At 39.4% G+C, this 11106-nt stretch overlaps 1 protein-coding gene across 1 annotated transcript in view; it reads left to right on the top strand.

Annotated features, from left to right (window-relative positions):
* Positions 1-10031, top strand: part of atp1a1a.4 (ATPase Na+/K+ transporting subunit alpha 1a, tandem duplicate 4) — a 25396-nt gene extending 15365 nt beyond the window's left edge. Inside the window, exons 15-23 of the mRNA XM_037696430.1 lie at positions 881-1031; positions 1113-1281; positions 1368-1522; positions 1625-1748; positions 3938-4083; positions 4168-4298; positions 4609-4710; positions 7748-7839; positions 9826-10031. Of these exons, the coding sequence (XP_037552358.1) occupies positions 881-1031; positions 1113-1281; positions 1368-1522; positions 1625-1748; positions 3938-4083; positions 4168-4298; positions 4609-4710; positions 7748-7839; positions 9826-9854 (1099 nt within the window). The 3' untranslated portion in view covers positions 9855-10031. The remainder of the gene's footprint in view (positions 1-880; positions 1032-1112; positions 1282-1367; positions 1523-1624; positions 1749-3937; positions 4084-4167; positions 4299-4608; positions 4711-7747; positions 7840-9825) is intronic.
* The last annotated feature ends 1075 nt before the right edge of the window (positions 10032-11106 follow it).

Genomic DNA, 11106 nt, shown 5'->3' with positions numbered 1-11106 from the left:
TATCTATCTATCTATCTATCTATCTATCTATCTATCTATCTATCTATATATATATATATATATGTATGTATGTATATGTATGTATATATCTACGTATCTATCTCTTTCTATATCTATCCACATCTGCACATCTATATCTATAACTGTTCGTCTATATCTATCTACATCTGCACATCTATATCTATAACTGTTCGTCTATATCTAGCTACATCTGCACATCTATATCTATAACTGTTCGTCTATATCTAGCTACATCTGTGCATCTATATCTATAACTGTTCGTCTATATCTATCTACATCTGCACATCTATCTATAACTGTTCATCTATATCTAGCTACATCTGTGCATCTATATCTAGCTACATCTGTGCATCTATATCTAGCTACATCTGCGCATCTATATCTAGCTACATCTGTGCATCTATATCTAGCTACATCTGCGCATCTATATCTACATCTACATCTATCTACATCTATATATCTACGCATCTATATATATACGCATCTATATCTATCTGTACGTATCTCTATCTATCTCTATATATTTATACGTATCTCTATCTGTATATATATCTCTATCCATCTCTGCGTATCTCTACCTATCTATCTTTACACACACACACATACAAACACACACACACACACGCATATATACTTTATATACATATTTAAAATAATTTATTTTAAATAAAAATCACATGCCGATCGTGCGGCTCATCCATCAATCAGCCAATTGCGTGTCATGTCCGATCTTACTTTGAAAAACCACGATAGAGCGAGTCCGCGAAAAACAAACCGCAAAGTGACGAGGGACTACTGTACTCCTTCCTCCAGCAAGATTCCAGATGTTGTGCTAATGCTGCTGTTATTTCCCCAACAGGGATGCCAAGGCGTGCGTCGTCCATGGCGGTGAGCTCAAAGAGATGACCGCAGAGCAGCTCGACGACATCCTGCAGCACCACACTGAAATCGTATTCGCCAGAACGTCCCCTCAGCAGAAGTTGATTATTGTGGAGGGTTGTCAGAGACAGGTGAACATCAGCAGGCAGAGGGGTACAGACTTGTTTTTTGTGGGGGCGCATATCCTGACCGTATTTTTCCATTTTCTGCAGGGAGCCATTGTGGCCGTGACAGGTGATGGTGTGAATGACTCCCCTGCCTTGAAGAAAGCTGACATTGGCGTTGCCATGGGGATCGCTGGGTCTGACGTGTCCAAGCAGGCCGCCGACATGATCCTACTGGATGACAACTTCGCCTCCATCGTTACTGGAGTGGAAGAAGGTAAAAAGAACCTTAAAACCCTCACAGCACATTTCCTACAATTGGATTTACACCTGTATACATGAACGTCTATATGACTATTTCAGGCCGTCTGATCTTTGACAACTTGAAGAAGTCCATTGCCTACACTCTGACCAGTAACATCCCAGAGATCTCACCCTTCCTCCTCTTCATCATCGCCAACATCCCTCTGCCTCTGGGAACCGTCACCATTCTCTGCATTGATCTGGGAACTGACATGGTGAGCCTTTTTGTTGGTTTGAGTCTAAAATATGTCTTGATGGGGTTAAATCTAGAGCTACCAGTCAGATTTGACTTACTGTTCCTGTTAAACATCTCCTAGGTTCCTGCCATCTCCCTGGCTTATGAAGCAGCTGAGAGTGACATCATGAAGAGACAGCCCCGAAACCCCAAAACTGACAAACTGGTGAACGAGAGGCTCATCAGTATGGCTTATGGACAAATTGGTAACTAGTAAATTATCATCTACAAGCTCAAATCCAGTAAAGTTGGGACAGTGTGTAAAATGTAAATATAAATTGAATACACATATTTTATGCAGATGGGAAAATGGTAAACGCAACAAATGTCTAAAATAAGAAATTACCTTTTTCATTCAACCTTCATTTATACAAGTTAATCCCACTGAGCCTCGGGGACTCATTTACAAGAGAGACCCGAGACTTATTCTTAAAAAAAAATTAATAGACATTTACCCCAGCAATACATCTCCAAAAGTTGAGCCAGGGGAAAAAAAGACTAAAAGTAAGTGGTATGATTAAACAACAGCAGAATTAATTTGGTTATTTGGCAACAGGTCGGTAAGACGACTGGAGATGAAAAGAACAATCAGTGGCCGACTCTCAGAAGTAAAGATGGTCAGAGGTTCACCAGTCTGATTAAAGAAACCATCTAAAAGTAGCAAAGCAATATCAGAATAATGTTCCTCTACAAAACATTTGGAAGACTTTGAATATCTCAACATCTACAGTTCATATTTTTATCTAAAGTTTTTAATAATCTGGAGAAATTTCTGACCCCAAAGGACGAGGCTCAAAGTCAATACTAGATGCTCGTGTTCCTCGGGGGCCACCGCATTATAAACAGGTCTGATTCTGTTCTGGACATCACTGCATGGACTCAGGAGCTCTTCCACAAATCACTGTCTGCATACAGCAAGATAAGATGTGTTTACAGCTCACCTTGCTGTCCACAAATGCTGCTTGAAGCTCTATCATGCAAAGAAGAAGCCAAATGTGAACATCAACCAGAAACTCTGCCGTCTTCTCTAGACCGAAACTTATTTAAAATGAAAGGAATGAGACAAAGTATAAAACTGTTCTGTGGTCAAATAAAGCAGACATACAGTATTCCCTCCATCATTGTGGGGGTTCTGTTTTACACCCCCCCACAATAGGTGAAAAACCACAAAGTAGTGACGTTGTATTTATTTTACTATTTATATATAATTTAAGGCTTGATAAACTCTTCCCACATTCTTGCAATGTTCTAAACTCTTAACGTATGTCATTTTAACAACATATGTATATGTATGGTTACTCATATACGTATATGGCTACTTATCAGCCTTGGTCCAGTTCTGATCGGCTCTCTGCAGCCGTTGAGCACCAGACGCTTTTAGAGAGAGCCGGACCTTCTGAGAACAGAGCACAAAACCACACAATGGTCCAGAAAGAGTCCAAATAATCCAGAAGAATCTGGCTGAAAAAAGCCCAGGTGAGCTCCGGAGAAAACACCGGAACTCCAAGCCACGCCTCCTCGCTCGAGAGGCTCCTTGGCCAGCAGGCAGCGCTCAGATTGACTGATGAGACGAAGTAGTTCTGGTCCAGTTCTGATCGGCTCTCTGCATAAACTGAGAGCCAAAGTCACTATGAACGAGGGCCAAACTTTTTAGTCAGGATCAGATCGGATCAAAACTTTCCCTCCATTTCGGCAGAAAGCAGCGGCCAGAAGCACTGTTGGCTTCTGGGTAATGTAGTTCTTTTGGACTGGTGATACAGTATAGGTTATATAGGTTTATTGAAAGAAAACTACAAAATGGCGGCGCCTGTCCGAAGTAATTTTTTCATTAACTTTTGATCCCATACCGTCCCAATCACATGAGTAATATTAAAGTTGACAATGGTTGAAAAACCACGAAGAGCGAGTCCACGAAAGTCGAACCGCGAAGTAGCGAGGGACTACTGTACCATGTTTTCCACCGTACAGAGGGAAGGGAACATCTGTCCTGTTTTCAGCGCACAATTCAAAAGCCTGGCTCTTTGATGGTATGGGGGTGCATTAGTGCTTCTGGCATGGGCAGCTTGCACATTGGAAGGCACCATTAATGCAGAAAGGTTTTTACAGGTTTTATAACGTGTTCCTATCAAAATGACGTCTTTTTCAAAGGAGGTCGTATTTTTCTGTTAAGACTTTGTTCAGCTGCATCCATTAGATCAGCAGTAGTAGTAGAAAAGTTCAGGTGCTGAACTGACCTGTTTACTGTGTTTCCTTATTTATATTTTACTCGTTGTCTTAACTGTTTTGGAATTCAGCTTGTCATGAAATTACATGAACTCCTCAGCCAGTTGGCTCGTCATGTTTGGACAGCACAATGCGCCTTCGTTAAGCTTTACTTTAACTTTCCTCTCATTAGGCATGATGCAGGCCACAGCTGGCTTCTTCACATACTTTGTGATCTTGGCTGAAAACGGCTTCCTCCCCATGGACCTTATTGGAATCAGAGTCTTCTGGGACGACAAGTTCGTCAACGACCTGGAAGACAGCTATGGACAGCAGTGGGTCAGTCCAGCTCTCTTCCTGCAGTCGGTCGATTCAGATTTTTGTGACAGAGAATGATCGTTTTCGTCTCCTTGCTTGCATCAGACATACGAGCGAAGAAAGATTGTAGAGTTCACCTGCCACACAGCGTTCTTCACCAGCATCGTGATCGTGCAGTGGGCCGACCTGATCATCTGCAAGACCAGGAGGAACTCCATTGTGCAGCAGGGAATGAAGTACGTGCAAAAAATAAAATACATAAGACTTGGCAGTTAACAGCTAATTTAGCAATCCTGATAAAAATAATCATCAATCTTGGCAAACACAAACATGACAATAACTCTAAACAGTTTATAAAGTTAAAATTAGCTCATATTTGATGTGGCAGTAGTCGAGAGTCATCCTCAGAGATCTCATAATGTATTATTTTTAAGATTGGCTTAAAACGGCTATAAATCGGTCCCTTCTCAGCGTAAGATGCTCTTAGTCTAAAACTCACATGAATGGTGGAAATTATTTTATTATTCTGGCTTTTCCTTCCAACAGGAACCGAATCCTCATCTTTGGGCTCTTTGAAGAGACTGCTCTTGCTGCCTTCTTGTCTTACTGCCCAGGCATGGATATTGCCCTCAGAATGTACCCTCTCAAGTAAGTAAAGCATGTACTTTCAGCTCCGATTTAAAAAATAATCTATTTTTGGCTTCCGTGTACAGAAGAGGATTAGGACCATGTGCAATATTTTTTTTCCCCCTTAATTCTGAGAAAAAAAAGGTCAGAATTCTGAGATTAAAGTCAAATATCTGAGATTAAAGTCAGAATTCAGAGGGGGGGGGGAAAAATCACAATTCTGAGATTGAAGTTAAAATTCTGAGATTAAAGTCAGAATTCTGAGAGGAAAAAAAATCAGATTTCTGAGAAAAAAGTTTAAAAATCTGACATTAAAGTCAAAATTCTGAGAAAAGTCAAATATCTTAAATTAAAGTCAGAATTTTGAGATTAAAGTCAGAATTCTGAGAAAAAAAAGTCCCAATTCTGAGATTGACGTCAAATATCTGAAATTAAATTATGAAATGAAAATCAGAATTCTGAGATTAAAGTCAGAACTCTGAGGGGGTAAATCACAATTCTGATATTAAATTCAGAATACTGAGGAAAAAAGTCAAAATTCTGAAATAAACGTCTGAATTCTGAGAAAAAAGTCAGACTTGCATAGATGGATTCTGACTTTTTTCTCAGAATTTAGATTTTTTTTCTCTCTCAGAATTGAGAAAAAAGAAAAATTGTTTGCACTCTGGCCCTAATCCTCTTTCGTAGGCACGTGTACTCAGCCTCCAGGGATTTTTTTTGTCCGTGAATCAGTGCAGGTAGTGTTTTGAAATGGGTTTTCCATGAGTGGATTTTAAATCCCATCTGTTCTTTGCCTTATTAACTTAAACAAGGCGTGTTATCTTTGGGAACAAATAATTTCCACTTCAAAGACGGGACGGAGCAGATGAGCTTCTAATGAAATTCTTCGCCAAACAAAAATAGATAAAAATAATAGAAAGCAGCAAGGACACACTGAGCTCATTATCTCGAGAGCTACACTCATAACTCATTATTATGTCTTCCTCGCTGCCCTCTCATCTGTCCTGTCTTTCTTCACTTGTCTTTCTCTGCAGCTGTTCCAGGATGTTTAACCAATCTTGTGTTCTCATTTTGCACCGAGTCCCTGTTTCTGTCTACTTCACGTCTTTTTTTTCCCTTTTCATTTCTGTCTTCAATCTTTAGTAATATTCCTGTTTTGGCAGAATGAAGTAAGCCTTCCTGCTCTGTAACAAAATTATTTTGCATTTTGAGTCAAAGCTCGACAAATCTGCATTTAACCATAAAATCTGTCGTACAGTTTAAATCAGTGGTTCCCAACCCTGGTCCCTGAGGAACACCATCCTGCATGTTTTAATTGTTCCTCCGCTCCAACACACCTGATTTGAATGAAAGAGTGATTAACAGGCTTCTGCCGAACTTAAGGAAGTAATTAAACCACTGAATTAGGTGTGTTGGAGCAGAGAAACAACTAAAGCATGCAGGATGGTGTTCCTCAAGGACTAGGGTTGGGAATCACTGGTTTAAATACTATATTATAACAATTACTCTGGTTTGCACAGTTTATTAAGCCATGTTATTCACAATGGAACATGGTTCTAGTTCAGTTGTCTTTATTATCCCCGAGGGGCAATTTGTTTCATAGTCAGTAGGCACACAAAACATCCATACTAGACAAGACATTGAGACATTAAAATAACAAAAATCATCATTGTTCGTTGAGAAGCCTGATCGCTACAGGGATGAATGAGTTTTTTAGTCTGTTCGTCCTACATCTGGGCAGCAGATATCTGCATCCAGATGGAAGCAACCTGAACTCACCATGGAGTGGATGATCAGGATCTGCCAGAATAAGCCCGGCCTTGTTCACCGACTTCTTCTTGTGTAGGTCAGTGAGGTTCTCTAGGGCTATGCCAGCAGTTTTGCTGCACATCCTGACAATCCCCGAGAGTTTCTTCATGTTTTTCATGTCAAAAGTCCAAACCAACAGATGAAGGTGAAATTTAAGAGACAATAAAATATTCTCATACAAGTAGAATCAACATTAAAACCACAGATATTCTGATAAAAATCCTCTGGTGGGCCTTCTTACGCGTGCAGCAAAGGTCAGTTTGTCATCAAGAACAGTTCTCTGATATTTATCATGATGCACCACGTCAACAGTTTCACTGTTAATGACCACAGAAGTGGCAACTGAAGAGTCTCTTCTGAAATCAGTGACCATCTCCTTTGTCTTAGAAACATTTAACTTTAAAAAGGAAGACTCACACCATTCAGTGAAGTCCCCGACCACAGGACCAGGGTCTGGGTCATCACTGCTGAGAAGGGACAAGACGACAGAGTCATCAGCAAACTTTAAAATGTGACGCTGTGGGAACTGGCTGTGACAATTTATAAAATGAATAAAAGGGGTGAAAGAACCCAGCCCTGAGGAGAACCGATAGAGGACAGAAGGACGTCAGAGAGAACCCCGTTGACCCTCACCCGCTGAGACCGAACAGTTAAAAAGTCCACAAGCCAACAGATGAGGCCAGAGTCGACACTATACAAACATTGTAATTTGTCTGCTAAAATGTGGGGCTGGGTACAGTTAAAAGCAGATGAAAAAACAATAAAAAGCAATCTTACAAAAGTTTTTGTACCATATTAAATGTTGAAACTAAGAAATTATGTTGCTTTACAATTCAAAATTACCTCATAAAAATCTTAGTTTTAACATTTGAATAAGTTTACTATGTTCCATTGCGAATAAAACAAGAGTTTATAAAAATTTGTGAATCGTTATGTTATGCTTTTATTTACATTTTACACAAGTATATTTTAGATTTAGGGTTGTAGAGTTCACATCCCATTTGACTTTTTTTTTAATGTAAGTCACATTAGTAGGAGAGGATCCACAGCATCCACAACTCATAATTCTCCAGGTTTTCTTCATCATGTTTGCTTCTCAAAAGCCGTATGTTCTCCTGTTTGAAGTGCCTTCAGAGGAACTTCAACCTGCCATGATGGCAGAAGTCTCTCTGTTCTGGTGCTGAACTCACCCTACTGAAGAGTGCACACTCATTTTTAATACTGCCTCTCCATCTTTCCACCTCCTCAGGCCATCTTGGTGGTTCTGCGCCTTCCCTTACTCCCTCATCATCTTTGTTTATGATGAAGTCAGACGGTACATCCTCAGACGCAACCCAGGCGGTAAGTCGTTTCGCTCACTGGAGCATTTTTTTTTCCTATCGTTTGCATTTAACACAGTGAGATAATCGTCTTTGCTTTTCAGAGAAACCAAAAATAATCTTGTCGCTTGAGCTAATTTAACCGTGCAAAAACAAAACAAAGAGTACTTTGAGGGATTAAAAACCCAACAGCAACATTTTGGCCTTTCTGGTCACTTTTATTTACATTTTAGATAATGCTGGGTTGATTTTGAAACATTTCGACAGCGAATGTACGGCGTTAGGAGGTGTAATGTGTTATTTTGTACATACGGTGTCTATTTTTACTCTCCCCTCACTCGAGTCAGTGAAGTGTGTCAGATGGCAGCGCCCAGCAGGAGTTTAACCTCGACCTTGCCTCATTCTGACCCCAGAGGCTGAGCAGAACCTGTACGCAGGGCGTGCTGTGATGTTTTCTTTTTTTATCCGCTGCATCTGAGCCCCACAACACAGATCAGTGAGCACACCCATCCATGGTGAATAATGTGTTAGCATGGGGGGAAAAAAAACAAGTTCAGCTGAGTTGTTTTCCAACAACTTCTGCTTTTTTGACAAAGAAAAAATATATCTTACTGAGGTGGTCAGAGGCCTCAGCCAAGCACAAATGTGTTGTATTTTGAGGCAAAAATCACTAAATCTTGCAGATAATTAGATCATGCTCTCTATGTGTGAGCCTCAAATATGTGCTTCTGTGGGTGTTTGACAAAATGTAAAAGTTTATTAGATAAGGACAATCTGGGTTCCCAACCATGGTCCATGAGGAACACCATCCTGCATGTTTTAGTTCCTCTGCTCCAACACCTGATTTGAATGAAAGGGTGATTAACAGGCTTCTGCCCAACTTAAGTAATTAAACCACTGAATCAGGTGTGTTGGAGCAGAGAAGCAACTAAAACATGCAGGATGGTGTTCCTCAAGGACCAGGGTTGGGAACCACTGCTTTATAAGACTAAACATACCACCAGATCTGGGCTTTGTAAAGCTGTGCAGATTCTCCTCAAGTTTGAAACCTTCACTCTTTTTAATTTTTAATTTCACCTAAAGGAATAACTCAGTCTTTTTGAATAGTTTTTTGTGGAAATATTACAAAGTGTTAATATCTCACCTGTTGCAGATGACTCTTTGAGCAACCCCCCATTTGAAAATAATTAAAATTACATGACTATTACAGCAAAATTACAAAGTTTCTACAGGAAGTGTTACAGCTAGCTGCTGCCATCATAAATAAAAAAGGTGTACTTAAATAACTTCATGTCTCCAATTAATGGCAGTTTACAGATCTCCGAAATGTAATATGCGAAAACCAGTTTTAAAGGTGGCAGAAGTCCACTTTGGTCTTGACTGAGTTCAGACCAGCCACATATGGAGAAATATTTGACGTAAAACGGTGGGACTTGAAACGTGCATGAAACAAATCTGTGGGGATTCACCTACTCTGGCTTCAACTTCCCAGTTTGCATACGGTGTCCAGTATTTCCTTACAAGTTTAGATTCAGATTAGCCATTAGCCCGACAGTCCGGTCAGAATTAAACTCTTATTTCTCCAAACTGAGGCATTTCAAAGTGCTGTATCTACCGACAGGTAAGATATTAGTTCACTGTGACTTTTCTACAGAACCCCACTTCAAAACAGCTGATGTATACCTTTATTTATCCTCTAAAAAATAAAAAAGAAGAAGCTTAGAGGGAAGCATGAAGGCTAAATCGCATCATTAAAAACTATTTGATTAAACTTGTAGTGGACAGTAACACAAATGTTATGGGAGGACATCGGCACAGTCATTAAAATTCCTCTTCCTTAGAGTGGATTTGAATTAGTTAATTCTTTGAATTGCTATCAGACAATGAGGGATGATATTATTCAGCAACACAAGGGCTTTTTATTTTTCTGAAAGCCGTTTTTAGTTCCACTGAGTTAGCCCCTCTGTTGTTCATTCCTGACCCTGGATGTGTCTCGTTTGCTTTTTAGGTTGGGTGGAGCTGGAGACGTACTACTGAGTCACCACGGAAGAAGGGAGCGTGTTTAGTCATCATTTTCTGCCATGTTACATATTTGTTTGAGATGCTACACCCCCTCGCCCCTCATGCACACAAGAAAAGGAAACAAGCATGGTTAAATTAAGAATACACTAATGTATATTGTCATTCCCAATAAAACTTGTCCCTACCACTGTACACAGAAGCTGCTCATGTCTTTGTCAAAAGAGGTTCAGTTCAGTAGAACAGAAAACAACGTGCAGGCCAATTTAGCATTCAAGCCGTTTTCCCACACACATTTTTGGACAGTGCTATTTGAAATCTACTTCAGCATACCATTATACCAGCTAACACAACATAAAATCAGTATATTATTTATGTATCAAAATGTAAAACAGTCTGGGTTTAGAGCTCACCACAGCACAGAAACTGCACTGGTGACTGTTACTAATGATATTCTGGTTAAACCTCAGTGCTGCATTTGATACAAATGACTACAATATTTTATTACAGAGACTTGATATGATATTGAAATTACAGGAACAGTTCTAAATTGGTTTAAATCATATTTATCTGATTCCAATTTGTAAATGTAAATAATGAATCTTCATACACCAAAGTTAGTCATGGAGTTCCTCAGGGTTCAATGCTTGGACCTATACTCTTTACTTAATATATGCTTCCATTAGGTAATATTAAACAGCATAGGATAAATTTTCATTGTTATGTTGATGATACATTTGATGATACAGTTATATTTGTCCATGAAACCCAATGAATCCAATCAGTTACTTAGACTACAAGCATATCTTAAAGATGACTAGGCGCTATATAAATTAACTAAAGTGAATTGAATAAAAACCTGGATGACCCTAAATTTTCAGCTTTTGAATACAAAAAAGACACGTTTTGGATTCTTTCACCCTCCTTGGATGGCATTAATCTGTCCTTCAGCTCTAATGTTAAAAATCTTGGTGTTATTTTTGATCAGGACATGTCTTTTAACCCCCACATTAAAACTGTTACTAGAACCGCCTTCTTCCAACTGCATAATGTCGCTAAAATGAGAAAAATGATGCAGAAAAACTAGTTCATGCATTTTTCAATTCAATTCAGCTTATGTAACACTAAGTCAGGTTAGTCAGGTTCAGGTCTCTCTTGTAAATGAGTTTGAGGCTCAATGGGATTAACCTGTACAAATAAAGGTTGAATGAAAAAAGTTACAACAGATGTCAGGGCACTAAACAGAAACATTCATATATGAATAATAACA

The sequence above is a fragment of the Nematolebias whitei genome, chromosome 23 (genome assembly GCF_014905685.2).
Source record: "Nematolebias whitei isolate Nwh7 chromosome 23, NemWhi1, whole genome shotgun sequence".
In the NCBI taxonomy this organism is placed as follows: Eukaryota; Metazoa; Chordata; class Actinopteri; order Cyprinodontiformes; family Rivulidae; genus Nematolebias; species Nematolebias whitei.
The sequence above is the reverse complement of the archived record's forward strand: the minus strand, read 5'-3'. Positions and strand labels throughout refer to the sequence as shown.